The sequence below is a fragment of the Akebia trifoliata genome, chromosome 6 (genome assembly GCF_017979445.1).
Source record: "Akebia trifoliata isolate Shusen 1 chromosome 6, ASM1797944v1, whole genome shotgun sequence".
In the NCBI taxonomy this organism is placed as follows: domain Eukaryota; kingdom Viridiplantae; phylum Streptophyta; class Magnoliopsida; order Ranunculales; family Lardizabalaceae; genus Akebia; species Akebia trifoliata.
The window spans coordinates 17,056,282-17,074,869 of NC_141380.1; the positions used below are offsets into that span (position 1 = coordinate 17,056,282).

The 18,588-nt window shown below is 33.0% G+C and overlaps 1 protein-coding gene across 6 annotated transcripts; it reads right to left on the bottom strand.

The window, feature by feature from the left end:
• Positions 1-480: 480 nt before the first annotated feature.
• On the bottom strand, positions 481-7,755 carry LOC147400340 (putative serine/threonine-protein kinase At1g54610). Of its 6 annotated transcripts, none has more exons than XM_086445983.1 (8): positions 7,338-7,755; positions 5,698-5,757; positions 5,433-5,524; positions 4,850-4,959; positions 3,202-3,326; positions 1,794-1,894; positions 1,428-1,548; positions 486-1,049 (listed from the first exon to the last, which is right to left on the bottom strand). In XM_086445983.1, exons 5-8 carry the CDS (start codon positions 3,226-3,228, stop codon positions 771-773), a joined length of 528 nt encoding a protein of 175 aa, XP_086302109.1. In that variant the 5' UTR covers positions 3,229-3,326; positions 4,850-4,959; positions 5,433-5,524; positions 5,698-5,757; positions 7,338-7,755; the 3' UTR covers positions 486-770. The 6 variants fall into 6 exon arrangements, with proteins under 6 accessions (XP_086302115.1, XP_086302113.1, XP_086302109.1 ...); XM_086445984.1 differs by having other exon boundaries at positions 5,433-5,612; XM_086445987.1 differs by lacking the exon at positions 3,202-3,326 and having other exon boundaries at positions 483-1,049.
• Between the last annotated feature and the right edge of the window lie 10,833 nt (positions 7,756-18,588).

An 18,588-nucleotide genomic window follows, 5' to 3' on the forward strand; every position in this document is an offset into this window, starting at 1 on the left:
GAAATTTTTGAAGAAATTACAAATACATAGCTGTTATTGTCACATCAACTTTTGCTAATGCCACACCAATTCTTATATAAATCACCAAAAATGGGATTTTTCCCAAAACGTGCGCAACTTACGTCTAAATTCCGGTTTCAATACACCATTCATTTTAATTTTCAAATTAAAACATGTTTTTTCAATGAATTTGTCACTTTTATAATCTACGAATTCGTAGATAAATTATCAATGAGATTATTGATTAGGCAAAAATCAATGGTATTTTATCAACGAATTCATAGATTATAACACTATGTGAAAAAAGTCCATATTTGACGGTCTTAGCCCGTCAAATTTTGAGAAATTTGACGGACCATTCAGTCAAATATGCCCATCAAATATTTTCTTGTAGAATTTTTTTTTGACGGCCCTGAACTATCAAATTATTGGAGAAAATAAGCTTAAAAAAAATAAAAAAAATCCGTCGAATATGGAGGTTTAACAAACAATAGGGTAGTCCTCTAATTCACCAATCACAATAAACGAAATAGTAATAAAAAAATCAATTGTTTTTCTGGATTTATAATAAAAGAAATTTATTTTTCTGAATTTATAATTTAAAAAAACGGATCATTACATTCATCACAAATATTCTTTCAATAATTTGGTACAAAAAAGGTACTAAAATACAAGATTAATCAAAAATAAAAGAAGTGGATCACGGCATGTTTGCTTTCCCTTTAACACAAACACCACTCTTTATCTTTTAGAGATACTTTCATATGTTGTTAGGAAGGTACACGTGTATCACCCGTAGTCTGCTTCTTCCGTATTGAAGCACCCACTACAATACGTTCCACCAATGGACCAAACCATGTTTGCACCGGTCCTTTAGGGTACATGAAGGTCATGTGACTGAAAGAGTCATCTGGTGGGTACTTATCAAAGGAAGGATCAATGTGATGTGAGGAACCCAAGGGGAAGCCAAGTGTTCCATCCTGGTGTGGTGGAGGAAACTTCTCACTTTTGCTCTTTGCATTTCCATGTGTAATTAGACATTGTCGCCTCTGAGAAAGATAGCAAATACATTGAACAAACTTAAAATTTATAGAATAACTTCATTAAATATAGCATAATCAAGAAAAGAAAAAAAAACCCATCAGTTATACAGACATTTACATTTATTTTGAAGATAACAAAATGGATTTCAAACAACAGTTTGTTACTTTGATTTCTACTATTTAAGTTCAAAATTTAAAATTCATTTTGAAAAGCTCTTATTTTTATCCCCTCTATTGTTTCTTTGGAACAAAAGGAAAACTATAACCAATCAATGAAATGTTGGTTGTTCAGAATATGTCATGTAGTATTTTTCTGTAATCGAAACCTACTCATCAAACCAAAAAAAAAAAAATTGATAATTAAAGGATTCTTATCTGGCATACATCAAGATTGGGTTGAAGCTTTGCATTCACTTTGGGAGTAGGAAATGCCCTTGTAGCTTGATCATGCGAGTGACTTTTCTTCACACCAGCACCATTGGCTTTGTCACCATCTGCTCTCAGCCTACACAGCCACAAGCCCACAACTATGATTTGGGTTACCAGCATGAATAAAGTATGAGCAAGAGACCTATATATAAATACAACTAATATCTCATCAAATGGTTGACATGGAATTTAAGGCCTCCCTGCATGGAAGCTTTAGAAATTGTTTTAGTTAAAATGTAATTTTTACTATTTTAGAAATTATTAAGAAAGCTACTAGTATTGGAATATAAGCAAATAATGTAAATTTAGTCACCCACAGACCTTCTAACTTCTTCATCCCGTAGCTTAGCGTCCATTTCCTTGCTTGGAGGATATTGTGGGAGGCTTGAGGGCTCACACGCATATGGTTTGGTTGTGAAGAACTACAAAACAGAAAACAAGCAATCATGGAAACCATCTTGCACAATACATTGGAAAATATAAAGGGAATTGTAGAAAGACTATCGACTCACACCGAAAAGACCTCATGAAACCAAACCAACAGCTTAACAGAAATTGAGTGGCCATGTTATTGGAAAAAGAAAACCAAACAGAGCAATAAGTTGCAAAAGTGCTCATGAACCATCAAACCTCATCTTGAAAGAAATCAAAACATACAAAAATTGAGTCTTGAGAAGTCGATCCCAACTTCTTCATTTCATGTTTCCTATAAGAATAGTAAACTTGTAAGAAATAATTATCACCATATCCATCTCTTCTTCTCTATTTTTCTTACTCATAATCATCTCACTTAACTCCTTTGCCTTCTTCCTCAGTGTCTCACCTTCCTTGTCTATCACCACCTCATTAATCACCTTTGCCACCTCATCTCTTACAATCCTCTCTTCACCAGTACCATTATTATGCTTCTCTCTCTTTACCTTGAGGGAGGGAGGGGAAAATTTGTGCGCAAAATTTACCTCTATTTCGTGGGCCTGTGGCCGTCAAATATGTGTTTTTAAAATTCATCGAGCCAAGCCCAACAAATTTTTTCTTCAATTTTCACGATTTTCACGTAGTGGCTGTTGGTGAATCTAACACTAATGAGAAGAGTCAACCAAAGGTACTTCAACTAAAAAAATGGCCTATTAATGGTTTAAACCATTTTAGAGAATGAAAGTTGAAAATACTATAATGGAAAGTGGGAACTGAAATGGAGAAAGACCAGGCACTTAGGATTGAGTGAATGTAAAATGAAAGTAATTTCTAAGAAATTACTTTGCAGATCTGCGAGGATTTGTGATGTTTGCTATGGCTCCACCTCCCTCAGCCTCAGTAGCTTCCTCAGAAAAAATCGTATCGAGAAAACAAGAATTATGCACCCACTGTTCTCTATTCTTAAGTAATCCACAAAAACTAGAAAAATTAATCAAAACAAACTGATTGTCACATATGAAACTCTGTGAGGGAATCCTGTAATGGCTTTTATTGTAAATCCAGTTCAATCAAATAACCTAGGAATAAAACATGAATTGGGCAAAACATGCACCAAATTACACTTTTAAAGAACCCCTTCAAGAAATTGATATCTTCAAGCTTGTGTAATCAATTAAAACGAATTCTAATAATCAAACAAACATTCAATCAGGAAAAAACAAATCAAACAAGAAGAACAGAACAACAATCAAATTCAATCAACAAATGGGATTAACAAACAATCAAGTAAAGAAAAAAAAAAAAAAAAACAAACCTGTGCATTTGATTGATGGGTGATCATCCGACATGAAACATATTGATATTGCTTGTTCTGTACCCCGAGCGATCTCGTGGGCAACTATCATGGAGAAAGAAATCCACCTATATAGAACCAATATCCTACACATAAACAAAAAAATCAACTCAGAAATATCTACAAAAAACAAACCGCAGATCATAGAATGCTCAAACACACAGACAGAGCAATTCAAACAATGCAGCCAGCTTGACCATCATGTCAACTTCTGCACCCTATGTGGATGAGGACAATAGAGACAATGAATAAGTGAGCTTATAGGATATTCCATGTACCTTCTTTCATAAAAATTGCATATTAGAGTTGCCTCCCTAAAAAAAATAGAGTTGTCTTCTATGATTTTTAATTTCTGGTTTGGGATTTAATTTCTATAACATCAAAGTTGCATTGCAATATTTTGACTGGCTACCGATCAAAGGCCACTCGCTTAAAGTGCTGAATGCCTACCTATGAGAATGCACAACCATAATGGAACTCAGGGCCTGTTTGGATACTGTGTTTTATGTTCCCCGACCCATTTCATAATTAAATGATTCAGGGAAAAATGCATTTTTGGAGGGTGGAGATTAATCCAAGAAAACAATGAATTAAAGTCACATAAAAGCATGTACATTCATTGGCTCAACAACTTGTATATCCCTGTATAGGATTGAATTTGTCCTACTTAAGCTTAACACTTCATCAAAACACTTACATTCCAGATCCATGTAAAGATAAAAATGTCATGATGGTATTAATATTGCATGTCTAACTAACACCTCAAGTTTAGAACCTAAGGTGATTGTGATCATCTCTTAGTCTAGTTCTTATTTTATGATTCAGTCTTTATGTGCATTGCTATCTTCCCCAAAAGAAGCTCATAATGGATACATCATTCAAGATGTTAGAGAAGTAAATATTTCATCCCCCACTGACGACAAATAGAAATGAAACTATTAAGTGAATGGAGTTACTGATTGTTCTTTATTTAAGAGAAGTTCGAAGATTACCTCTATAGTTAACATTAAAATTCTCATCTTTAATAAGACGACGAGCATGGGTTGCCATTAATGCCTTTTCTCGATGAACTTACTTGAGATCAACCATACTCCTTATACTTAGTTTTGAAATCCTTGCGTTGATGACATCTTGCAACACATGACGCCATAAATCTCTCACTTAAGATCAACCATACTTCTTAGTTTGATATCGTTATTTTGATAATATCACAAAGGATCTAATAGATAAAGACGTAAAGAGTGGGCACGTCATCATCATAACTAACATCCTTGAAAGATTAATGCTAAAATGTAGAAAAATAATGGAAATTAGACAACAACATAAGTGCTTTTATGCATATTGGTGAATGTTGAGAAATTTAAGTTCAAGAGCAAGGTAAATGCTGGTGGAGATTTTAATGATGAGGTACAATCTTGAGGTCACTGCAGCATATTCTTAAGACTAATGATATTTGATAAGAGACATTACTGTCATTGGTTATTGTCGTTAACTGTGACACCATATGTCTCGACTAGTTACACATGGAGCGAGTCCTACGCACCAATAACTCTATGAAGGTAAGTGAAACAAAAATATTTTCAAGCCTCACTGTTGTTTTTCTACTGACCCATCAGCTCTACCACACTGGCCAGGGTGAGAAGAGATGCAAGCCAAGAACATGTAGCTTTCTTGTTTCGCCATTCAGCTCCACAAGTATAGTAGAATTCATAACCACACCTGCAAAATCAATGGAAGGTATGAGAACTGTTATGAATATTGAAATACTTAAATACTTGTATTATAACTTGGGTTAATCTCCTAACCCTATTGGGATAAATGGGTTTTGGTTCCATGCTTACTCATTTGAACCTTATTATATTTTGGGAATAAACAGTTTTCTGCATTGCGAATTGGTTCCAATGGTTGGGATAGAGTTGACCAACTCATGCCAGACCCAATATGGGCCAGCTTTGATTTGGGTTTGGAAACAAAGAAATAAAGACGAGCAAAATGCAAATATATCTAAAGGTGCCAACTTAGTAAGTTGGTGTTATGTGAGTAGTGACCAAATAAATGGGCTATTATGATTTCGAGCAAGCCTTCCTAAAACTAAATTCTAGTAATAATGGGAGTATAAATGCTAGTTTTTTCTGCCTTGGTTTGAATTCCTTGGATGAACATTTGGTCACTCAAGAAAATTTGCTCATTACCTTAATCACACCACGGAAAAAGAGCATCTGAGCTACTTCTTTAACAAATGGAAGCAGTCCCACATGGTGTACTCCGACAACACTCTGACAACCTACAATAGATATATCGAGATCAAATTCCTTGCTTCCATTCAAGTTCTGCTTTATCAATGTCACAATGATAACAACATTGTTTCACAGCTGCAACAATAGATTGTTTCAATGGTGACAAACTGAACTTAAGAAAATACCCGACTAAGATTAAAAAGTAGACAACAAAATGTACCTCATATGCATTTTGAAGTTTCTTCAAGGCTTCTACAACCTTACTAGTAGATCATTAGGCCTGGCAGATGAAAGAGTGACAATACTCAATTAGTAGATCATTAGCTAGATGGAGTGTCATCCAGAAAAATAGATGCACCATCTCTCCATCCAAATTGAAAGAGAATAATCTTGCATGATTCTATTGTAAATAAATGGACTTGACCAAATGTAACTTCAACATTGAAAACATTTCAGTATCACAGGTACATGCCAAGCAAATAATTTCAACTCCATGACACATGTAAAAATGGTTAGATATCATCGAAGTCTTTTAGAAAAAATTTGGGGTCTGCTACGTGGTTCGATATCATGTAAATTTTAGTAGTTGTGGTGGCTTCAAATGTTAGTGGGAGCATCATTTTCCCCCCAAACCTTCACCCTACAATCATTGCACTTGATTAAGAATGCAATGCCATAGTAGATTTTATAATATAGCTTTTATGTCATAGTAGCTTACTAAGTTAGTTAGGCTATGTTTAACTCTTTAATATTGTAATATGAGTTGAGTCTACTCTACGTGTGAAACGCACTCCAACACTTCTTTAAAAAAATAATAAAAATGTAACAATTGATCTACCCATAAAACTCACTTTGTTTGAAGTTCAGTGGGTATGATATCCTCTGTTTGAGAACATGAGGTGGCATTTCTAATATCAATAAAAATCTAGTTATGAGTCACTAATTTTTAATTACTTTTTTCAGGAAGTTCAGTTGGCCCTACTAATTATCTCTGCCCAAATTACTAAAAGAGGAGCACAAATCTTGAGAGAGAGAGAGAGATGTTCTTGGGCATCTAAACAGATGACAGTCAATAAAAAAATTAGAATAAACCATACCTATTTAGAATTCGATGAAGACAATGTTGAACATAATCAATCCACGTATTCAATCTTGGTTCTACTTATTCTAAAATTCACACAACGTCATAATTCTAATTTTGTGCTTACTTCCTTCATAATTTACTAACTAACATACTCCAAGGTACTACGAATTTAGATTGAAGAAAAATAATCCAAAAAACACTAAAGTGGATACTTCTCATGCTTAAACGTTGGCAAGAAAAGAAAAATATATAAACAACATTGATAATAAGAGCTCAAATTTCAAGTATCACAAGTGACAAGGCTACCACTATTGGAAACAAAGAAGATCTTTCATTCAACAAAGCTTTGAAGGAAAAAAGTAAAACATAATTATTTCTTGCATTTCTAAGCATTTAAAATTCTTAATTCTACACATTGTAACCAAGGCACAAATTTATAAGAATTTTACAAATTATAAATCAACATATAGATCTTAAATTTTCTTCCATAGCTGCTCCACAGAACAATATTAACCGAGCCTCCTTGATGCCTCCTCAAACAAATCTCTAAAATCAAAATCTTCAGATCGAATGTAACCGAAGGAGAACTACCATTTTTCAACCATAACTCAATCATAACCATTATTTCCCTAAGTTTTGGTGCTTTAATGGCGAGTTTCAACAAAAGAGAAGATTGAATGGAGGATTCTAGGGTTTCTTCTATTCTTTTTTATTCATAGATCGAAGAAGAAGATTTTTTGGTAGAATTGAGGCATGAGAGAGAGATAAAAACTCACTGATTTCTATGCACGATCCTTTAACTCACGATCCATCGATTTCTTTGCAAAACAACCGAATCAGACTAATGGAGCTTTGAGTTCGTTCTTCGGGGAGAGAGAGATTTAGAAGGAAATACCTCATCTTCACTCCATCATTTTCAGCGTTAAGAGATCGAGATGTCGATTGGTTATAGAAAGAGAGAGATGTGGTCGAGGGAGCCAAACAGAGATCAGGAGAACTTCTCCCGAACCAGAGAGAGAGAGAGATAGAGATGGAAAAACGCAGAGAGAGTAAGAGAGAGGGAACAAAACACAGATGAGAGAGAGGGAAATTTTTCTCTAAAATTCGTGGGCCTGTGGCCGTCAAATTTGAGTTCCAAAATTCGTCGGGCCAAGCCCAACAAATTTTTACTTCAATTTACACGGTTTTCACGTAGTGTAAAAGTGACGAATTCACAATAAAAACATATTTTGAGAAATAAAATGAACAGTGACTCGAAATCAGAATTTTGTCATATTCAACACACGAAATGGAGATTCACCCCTAAAGAATTGCACACAGTTGGTGCGACGTTAGCAAAAGTCAGCGTGGCAATGGCAGCTCTCTATAATTATCAGACTTCAATTATACTTACCTTGACCCACTCGTGAAAAAATTTGCTTGAATCTAATAGTTTTTTTTTTCTTTTATAGAAAAAATCAATGAGCGTTGATTTACCTATTTAAGTCCTTTTTACAATGTCCAACAAGTTAAAACAATGCAATTGTAATTGCTATTACTATTTACTATTTCCATATTTAATGCAATATTAACAATTGAAATCTCTTTTACTTTGAAAATTTCTAATGGATTCCATAGTTACAATCATATTTATAAATTTTTTACACTATTATTTTTTAGTAGCAATAGTTATCAATATTCGTTAAGATCACTATTTTTGATGACATAAAAGGTTACTATCTAATATCTATTTAAGAAATAAAATACTTAATATGACTTAAGAAGTAAGGCTCTTTGTAGAAAACTTTTCAAAATCGTGAGAATATGTTCTTATATTTTAAGAGAAAATGATTGGAGAAGGATCACCTATCAAAATGCCAGAGGTAGGTTTGGTAGTGAAAGCGCCACCCCTAACAGAACAACAATAATGGTGAACATGGGCCGAACCAGGATTTTCTATCATGAGAAAAACTATAATTGATGGTAAAGTTTTGAGAGTTTGAAGATAATTAGTTGTGGGAAGAAAATCCATTCATTAGTCTATGAGATAATACTCAAGTCAAGGGGGCAATGTCATATTTTAAAAACACAAGGTATATCAAATATTCACCAAGATTGCCTGCATGCCCAGTTGACCTCGGTCTTCTACAATAGACTAATGAAAAATAACCTCATTACCCTTGTATTCCACTTGAAATAAAAAATCCTTTGATTTCTCTCCTAAAAAAAAAAGTCATCTTCAACCTCTTGGACAAAACATTTATCCTAATTTTCAATCTGAAGATTAATCTACTTTAATATTCAAATCTAAAAATTATGAGATTTTCTAAAGGGGATAAATATGATGTCTAAGTTAATGGATTGAAGATGAAATTAATAAATAAAATTAATTTACTATAGAGGTTGAAGAGCTTGAAGTTGGCTGATTTTAAGAAAAAAGTTTAGGGTTTTCTTTGGTTATAAGTTGAAAATGAGGGCATTTAAGTTAGTTTTTGTTACTCTAATAAAAAAAAAAAAAGAAAATGTCAAAGGGGGCATGCCATCAGCTTGAAAATATAGGGGTGTCTTAAATATTTACCAATTTGATAGAAGGATGTCTAGTCATCCAGGAAAAAAATTATACTTTGGGAAGGGAAGGGAGGAATACTGTAGGAAGGGCTATGTCATCAGTTTGAAAACGCATGCGTACCTAGCCAACTCATAAGAAGTGTGAGAGGGAATGCAGTAAGGCTATGGACACTAAATGAGTGAAAATATAGCTAAGCTCTGTAATAGATTATGATTGTGCTTTCAAGACACATTTTGGTTAATTAAAATATGTGTACTTTATCAACGTTGGCTAATTTTAAGGTGAAAAAAGAGAATATTTTTTAGAGTGCTTGATAATCCGACTTAGGCACATGGTAACTCAATCGACTTATCCAACGTGACAGGCTCGAAAACTGTAGATGTGCTCTCTTCAGGATACATAAATACAATTCCCCATAAAAAGATGCAGTTTTGTATCTCGAGAAGAGTACATCTATGATTTTCGAGCCTGCCACATCAGGTAAGTCGATTGAGTATGCCATGTGCCTAAGTCAGATTATCACGATTCTATTTTTTAGTATGAGATATAAATCAACGGTGGAGTAAGTAAATGAAAGGAAGCAGGCATCATTAAGGAGATGCTCCATGCTCTATAGTATTTTTTACAGAAAATTACTTAATCGGCCCTTTGGGAGGTTTATTTATTTATTTATTTTTATGGTTAATAATTCCTTATTTTTGGGGTGATAGCTTGATAATCCATTTAGTAAATTTTTTATATCTAAATGGTCCCTTAACCTCATTTCTCCTTAAATATATTTGGAGTACCCAAGAGAAATTTTCTCATGTACTTCACATATTTAGGTTTTCCAACGGCAATTACACTCATTACCAACAATTTTTATTTATTTTTTTTATCGTGAATGATGAATAGAAAGTGGTATACTCCTAATTTTGAATCTTTAAATATATTTTTTTAAAAGTTTATGTAGGCTATTTATAACAAAAAATGATGAACAAAGTTGGGATTCTAAATTTTTTGAAGATTTCATCGTAACATTTGATTTGTGTGTCCGATTCATAATTATAATAATATATGCATTTTGGGTATTTTGAGAAGATCTATCCAATGTTAGTGTTGAAAAAATAAAAAAATAAAAAATCTCAAATTGACAGTAAATTTTTTGAAGATTTCATCATAACATTTTTTTTCCTTTGTTTTTTGAGCCTCGATACTGGAAAGATCTTATCAAAATACCCAAAATGCTTACATTACAATTGCGAAATGGACACTCGAATAAAAAATTACGATGAAATCTTTAAAAAATTTAGGATCTCAAATTTGTTCATCATTTATGTTACAAATTGTCAAGATAAATTGAAAAATACATTTAAATGTTCAAAATTAGAAATGTATAATTCTTCATTCATCATTAACCATCAAAATTTGTCGGAAATGATTGCAATCATAGTTGAAAAATCTAAGTATGTAAAGAAGATGAGAAAATGGTAGTTTGGGTACTCCAAAAGTTAGATAATATTTACAAAAAAACACCTCCTATAGGGTCGATTAAGTAATTTTTTCTATTTTTGAACTTAGCGTTTTGGCATCGCTTGCTCCCAGTCTCACACCCTTTCCATACTTTGGTCATTAAGATCGAGCAAGAGGTTGGCCAAAAATTTATGTGTAGACTTAGATTGGTTAATCGAAGAGTGAGATCTAGGGTATAGATCTAAGATTTTTTAATCTGTAAGATCTAACTTGGACAAGACCTTGGTGTTGGATGAGGGACCTTGGGTGAAGGTTGAGAGCATGACAAAATCTTTCATTTAAATCACTTGGCATCTGATCTTTTGTATGTATCAAATGATTTTGGAGTAAACTTTGATGACTACTTCAAAATGTTATCTCAAATCTGAGGATTTGCTTGAGTGTCCCATGGTAACTAGAATCAGAATGGCTAAAATCTAGTAAGAATAAACTTTTGACTGTCACCAAACACACCTTTAATCATTTTCTTCTCATATAATAGATTTTTGTTCTTTCCTTTGCTTTCCAATCAAACAAATGAATTAATGAAGAGCATGTGTTACACTCTCTAAAGGACAAATATTTATTAAAGATAAATCATCTTGGCTACTTATTAGAAGACGAAAAAAATAAATGTAATAGAGATATATTTTAAAGTGCTTTTTCGTAGCGTGGGGTTTAAGGCTTTGGGAAGGGTAAGGATGTTGGCATGTGATTTTCAGATCTGTTAGGAGAGTGACAACCCCCACGCCAGCAATGGAAAAGATATTTTACCTCCATTAACCTAAAATCATGCGTGACCGTGAGTTATATGTAATTCCTTTAGGGTGGGGTATGTGTGATTGTAGGGAAAATAATTTCAAGAGACAATAAATTGTTGAGAAAAATATTAAAAGTGTGTGTTTGATTGTAGAGAAAATATTAATTGATAAATTATTTTCTACTTTTTGGGCATATCTTGAAAATTTTCTTGAACAATTATTTTTGTTATACGAATTCCATAAAAAAATCAAAAAAGTATTATTTTAATTTTACTTTTGTGATAATTATACAAAAAATAACGATAAAATCATTTTTTTTTTGGGAAAGATTTGAATTATTACTCCCCAATTTCTTAAATTATTAGGGAACTATTATTGGCACCCCAAATTTTTTAGAGAGCTACTATTGGCACCTTACGTTGTAATTATTCCACCCCAATTTGTTAAATTTCCTATCACACCCCAATTAAAGATTTAAAACACAGTCTTCAAACATTACAAAGGTTTGGCTCAAATTATAATCTCAGCATTATAACACTTGCTCAAACAATTTTAGAAGTTGTTTACAACCATGATTAGGCTCATATAAAATCCTAAATCAAAAACCAAAAAACAAATCTAGCAAATAATGAAATAGTTTCTTTTGGCACCCCAACATTTACTTACTATTTTCTTTTTTTATTTGGGGTGTGATCAATAAAATTTAGGGTGTCAATAGCATCTCTCTAACTTTATTTATAAAATAAATATTGGCATAATTTAAAATTAATTATTCTATCAAAAATTTACAAAAAATGGATTGATTTATATAATATTTTTTTAAATAAAAATAATTAAATTTTAAAAATTATTTTATAAATAAAATTATGAGTTTGTTTGATTTCATTTTTTGTATGCTTTTTTATTTTGTTTAACTTTATTCATAAAAAAAAAAAAATTGATTTTATTTTATTTGTCGTATGCTAGCAGATCATTTTCCTAAGGGGGTAAGAAAATAATTTGTCGTCAATGAAGGAAAATCGGGAGTGTTGAAAATTGTTTTCCGCACACATTTAGAGTTTTTGATGCGTCAAACAAGTGCAAATTATAATTTTTCATAGAACTTCAATTTCTCCGTAATTTTCTGTACAATCAAATAAGAAGAGTTGATTTTTAGTTTTGGGGGTGAGGATAATCTCTCTCGAAAAAAATCATTTTCCAAGGTGTAATGTAAGGAAAAAATGTTGGAGATATTTTAATAAAGCATAACAAAAAATAAATATTTTTTATATTTTATTATTTTTTAGTTTCTTTTTTATATCTTTACTTTTTATTAATGGGGGAAACTCTACACAGAATAAACTCAATAACATGTGCACACTGAGCCGAAGGTGGTGCTATCACAATCTCAATTTAGGATCTAGATATTTTCAAATATCGAGGGTGGAGTGAAAAAGTAAAAAATAAACATCAAGATCCTCAAAGCTTAAATACGATATATATTTCTTCCAAAAAATTTCGACATAATTTTCCCTAAAAATTATACTTACGAAATGTTTTTTACTTGTAGAAATATACCTGTAGATACGTGATTCTCAATCATGATTATCACTTCTACGAAACATTGGAGTTGTCACCGTTCATATTTGAAAAAAATGTGTGACTGGTCACTCGATGTTCATTTTTATAAAAAATTGTCATTTTGGCGTTTAGTGATTCTCGATGGATAAGATACCAATTTAACCTTGAGATTGGAGCAAATGGTTCAATTAGAGAAAAGGGAAGGTGTTAGACACCCTTTTCTCCCCACCAAGTGGTGGTAACCTCAATTCAACTCAGTCATGTTGATTAAAAAATTATGAATAGAATAAAGTGCTAGGTGTCAATAACATGTACCTTAAGTAGGGATTTACTATTGGCTTTAGCTCGTAAAGATCATCTCATCGAAGGAGATGATTCTAATGGACATTAGCCTTGAAAATCATATTTTTGAAAGGTGTTGGCTTCGATTACGGATCTATTCTTATGAGTTGAGAAGAATCTGAATGCTGGTTGCCATAAAATGATTTGAGGGTTGTAAAATGATTTTATTTTTGAAGGTGGTTACAACCCCTATACTTTCAATCAAATCGAAGTTCGATCTACCGGAGATAGGGAAGGGAGAACATCACATCTTAAAAGTTTTCTAAAAGAAAAATTAAAAAGAAGTGAGAGGGGAGTATATCCCACCTTGAAGCCTTAATGTTTTTCTTATTTTCTTCCTTCTTCTTCTTCTATGTCTTCTTCTTTGAGTCATTAGTAAAATATAACTATGTATTTTAGAGTAATGTGAGAAGGTTAATAGTGAAGTAGAATAGAGATAAGTTGAGAGTAGATTCTTTTTTTTTTTTTTTTTGTAAGACTTGGTGGGAGAATTGGTGACCATTTTTGGGAAGAGGATGAGGGTATTTATAGATGTTCAGGGGTTACTTCAAGGATATAGTGGGGTGAATTATTGGGAGAGTAGAGAATGGCATAGGTTTTGAAGGTTGGAAATATGAAATTTAGAATGGAAATGAGGGTAGTTGTGTAGTGAAGGTAAATGGGTAGTGTTTTGATCCAAATGATTTGAATCTTACTTAATCCATTTGGGTGGAGTATTTGGTGAGGTGAGATGATGGGTGTTTAAGATGGTGGTTAATTGATTGAGTGGTGTTTGGTTTAAGAAAATTGAGGGCATAAAAGGGTGGTTAATTAGGTTTTCGGAGGGTGATAGATATGGTGACATGTGGCAAGATGTATGGAGATTAGGGGTTTAGATGAATTGATGGGAGAGAATGAGTGTTTAATTTGAGAAGAAAGATGTAGGTTTAGGTTGTAGAGATGGGTTTGTAGGAAATGATGATGGTAGGTTAGGGGGAGGTATGAATTTGTAAGAATGATGATGATAGGCTAGAGGAAGGTGATGGATTGATGTGAGTAGATAGATTTTTTTTAGAGAAAATGCGATGGGTTGATGTGTGGGTAGATGATGTTTAGAGAGTGATTGGTTGATATGGATAATGGTTTGTGGGTTAGGGTTATGAATTTTGGATATGGTTTGATATGGATAATGGTTTATGGGCTTTAGTGGGTTGGGCTTGGGTTTTATGAATGATTTTAGGTTATTTGAAATTTTTTAGGATCATTTTTAAATGGGTTTTTTAGGGTGGGTAGATTTTAAGGTTTAGGTGATGTGGGATTAAATTTAGGATAGGTGGGTAATGTGAGAAAATGTACATTTAAGAGTTGAGGGTTTGTGAGCTTTGAATGGGCTATGGGTTTTTTCGGATTTGAAGGTGGAGTGGTGAGGGTTATGGAAGATAGTGGGTATCCCAAGTCTCATTTTATATTTATTTATCTTTTTAGGGGTTTTTGGAATCATTGAATTGATCAAAATATCACGTGTTGGCAAATTAGGCTTTTTAGGCCCGTTAGCGACTTTTATTAAAAAATTCGTATTTTTGGTTTTAGGAGCGGAGCGATGAATACACGGAAATCTTTTTGGGTGGGCCCACTAGACCCATAGGGGGTCTTAGGGGCACTCAATGTTGATAAAATGCCATATTTTAGTGATTAAAGCTTTTGAGGCCCGTTGGTCAATTTTTTTTTGAAAAAACTACTATTTTTGGGTCCTTTCAAGTAGGGGCCCCGTTCAAATTTGGGTGTCTACAGCTGCCATTCTTTGCAGGAATTGCAAACAAAAAATAAATTAAACCTTATTTGTACTGACTAGAAAATCTTTTGCAAAAACACGACTTCGGATTATCGATTAAGTTGATGACTTTGTACAAAATGGCTACTCAAGCACGGGGTCTGACAGAGTTTTGCCTTATTAATTTCTTGATCTTGATGGCGCGAAGCTCGTGTGAGATATCGAATTTGACAAAAATTTGATGAGTTTTGAAATTCGGATATTGTTGATCTTGTTTTAACAAATCGGAGTTGAATACAATTCGAAAGGGTTTATGAAATTCTTTTGATTTTTGATAGTATAGACACCCCATTTTTGCACTCACCTGATTAATCAACTCATCAACCCGATTACAACGGTTCCCAATGATTGATGATTATTTTGATGCTAGATATGTTTCAGAAATTCGAATGAGATATCTCAAACTAACAAAACTACACTATGCTAGGAAAATATAAATTCAAAAACATAGAAATCATCATTTTTCAGACAAAAAGAAGCTTCACGATAAAAATCACTAAAAAATGATCAAATTACCAAAATACCCCTAACCTCAAAACATCCCTAGAGCCTATATTACGCTTAGGAAAACCCTTTCAAATATATAAAACAACAAATCAAAATCAAATAAACCATTTCGCCAATTTTCAAAAAATTTAATAAAATTACGAAAATGCCCCTCATAAAGTTCACAACTATTTTCACAAAAAAATTCATAAATAACACAAACTAATATTTCCATTGAATTCCTTACGAAAAATCGATTCCCAAACATTCTGGAACATTGAAAAATGACTTAAAACGTAAAAAGTCATCTCTGAGGGCAAAATGATAATTTTATAATTTTAATAATTAAAATTTTCAAAATTAATAATTAAAACATTAATTAATATAAAGTGAAATCCTAATTAAAATTAAAGTCAATCAAGTAAGACTTAAGTCAAAATCTTAAAATTAATGTCAATCAAGTGAGACTTAAGTCAAAACCCTAATCAATCTAATAAGATCAAAGTCAAAACCCTAAAATAATTCTAATTAAACTCTAAAACTATATAAAATAATTCTAATTAAACTCTAAAACTATATAAAATAATTCTAATTAAGCTCTAAAACTATCTAAAATAAACCTAATTAAACTCTAAAACTATCTAAAAGAATTCTAATTAAACTATAAAACTATCTAATGTAATTCTAATTAAATACTAACTCTATTTAAAATAATTCTAATTAAACACTAACTCTATCTAAAATAATTATAATTAAACAATAAATTTATCTAAAAAATACTTTAAAATCTATAAATAAGGGTCCCTACAACTTATTTTTGTATAAAAAAATAAATCTTAGAAAAAGTAGGTCAAAAAGCTTCCCAACCTTCGCAAAACCTTGATTTTGAAGTCCTAACTCCTTACCTAATATCCATACCCCAGTTTTAACTCAAAAAATACCTAGAAACTTGTGGCGCCCCGCCAAACGCTAACACAAATCCCAAAGCCAAATCCCAAGGTACTAGGTGGCACCTCGAAATTTCGGCATGATCTCCTCTATTTATGTTAGCGTTTCACGGAACTCAAACCTAATAAACCAATTTATAACAAAACCTGTATATAAAAATGTAGATACAGGAAAATAACAGCGGAAGACTAATTACATCTAACATGTAGTAGATCAGAGTGCAGAAGATTTATCAATATACAGGCTTCCCAAAACACTCTCACTCTAACATAGGCCTAAACTCTCAATCCAAAAACTGCATACATCCTGGATGAAACTAACAACACTAAGGGATGTGGCCCTAGTGCTCACCAGGCAATAAAATCTGATCGTCGATCTGATCGACCAGATACTCCTCAATTACTGCCTCTACGCCTGCCTCGACAGCTGCAAGTGCTGAAACTGATAAAAAAATAGGAAGGAAAGGGTGAGTAACAATGGTTACCCAGCAAGTCCACAGCCAATTCCTACTAATAACCCTTCCTAAGTATGATCGAATAAAGCATACTGAACATTTTAATACATGCAAGGTTTTACAAGATAAAATACGATCAACTAGTACATATAGCCAGGGATGAACAACTAAACAGTTTAAAAGTAACACATAGCATCAATCATCCATACTCATTATACATTTTCCATTTTATGCAAATAATGTTGACAACATTGAAATAATAGACATGCTTCTCAGTTTATTATTCGAAATATAACAACGGATACATAATACAAATGGTGGAGTATTGGAATTAAAGAGTTGGGATTCACGACTGGATCGCTCCCAATCAGGACATGATATTTCCCAATAACATCGTAGTTCCTGATTTTGTAGCTGGTCGTGTCTACCACGCTTGCGGAATCATTTATCCGGCTCAGGTTGGCCGTTTGACGTGACCGTAAGCAATGGGTCTCTTTTCGATGTGTTAGAACGTTTGACTACTACTAGATTGTTAGTGATCACTGACTAATCATCTTCGTCTATGTCTATCAGGCGTGCATGTGATTCTCAAATGACACTCCACTCGTATACGACCACCTTTATAATACACGTTCACTGGTAAAGATAAGAAAGGAATGGACCCGGATTCCAGTTGTGACTCCACTCTCATACGCCTCCCATACCACGTATGAGTTTGGTGGTCCCTACCGTACATCCCAGGATAGTGTACCCCTCCGGATGATGTGATACACTATCCCTTCAGGCATTCACAAACCCTTTAACAGCTCACAAAATAGCTACGTACATATATGATTTTTCATTTAAAACAAAAGCGAAATTAACAGAACAGGGTTGAGAACGGATATCCAGTTCCTACCATGCAACCGTGGCCAATCGGCCTAAAATAAATAACAGTACTCAGCGCAAGCGCTAACATAATCGGAAATAAACATGTAACCCTTTCATTAATAACCTGGATATCCTTTCACCAACCTACACACAACATACAATGTAAAATGCAGACATCACCCCTCGGGTGTGATTCTGACATTTTACCGTTCATTCCCTTTTCCCATTCTCTCAACATTCTCATTTTTCATCCTTTCAAATCAACCATTCATTTTCAATCTTCCAAAGTCATTCTTTAGGTCTTTCCATTGAAAACCACCGAAGTTTATTCAAAAACAAGGTCCCAGCGATGCTCGGGACCAAAGCTGTTAAAAATAGAGAAAGCTGGTGAAAATTTGGCTAACTGTCAGAAACTCAAAATTTCAAAGTTCTCGAAATTAAAAACGGGTTTTTCGAAATGAAAGTCTTGATCATGAGATTCGACACCATATAGTTTTTTTAATCTAATTCAAAGGAACGCGAAAGTTATTTCATTTTGAAAACTTGCCGAAAACGTCGAAAAATACGTTTTGTTCTTGAAACCAAAATTTGGATTTTGATCCTTTGAGATTTGGATCTTGAAATCATTCCCATTGTTCCAAAATGGGGGGTAAAACCTTAATTTCATTAAAGAACTTAAAGTAACTTAAATGTTTTTCATGAAATAAAGGGTGAGAAATAGTGTATAAGGTGTGAGGAAGTCAAGCCAAGAGTCAGA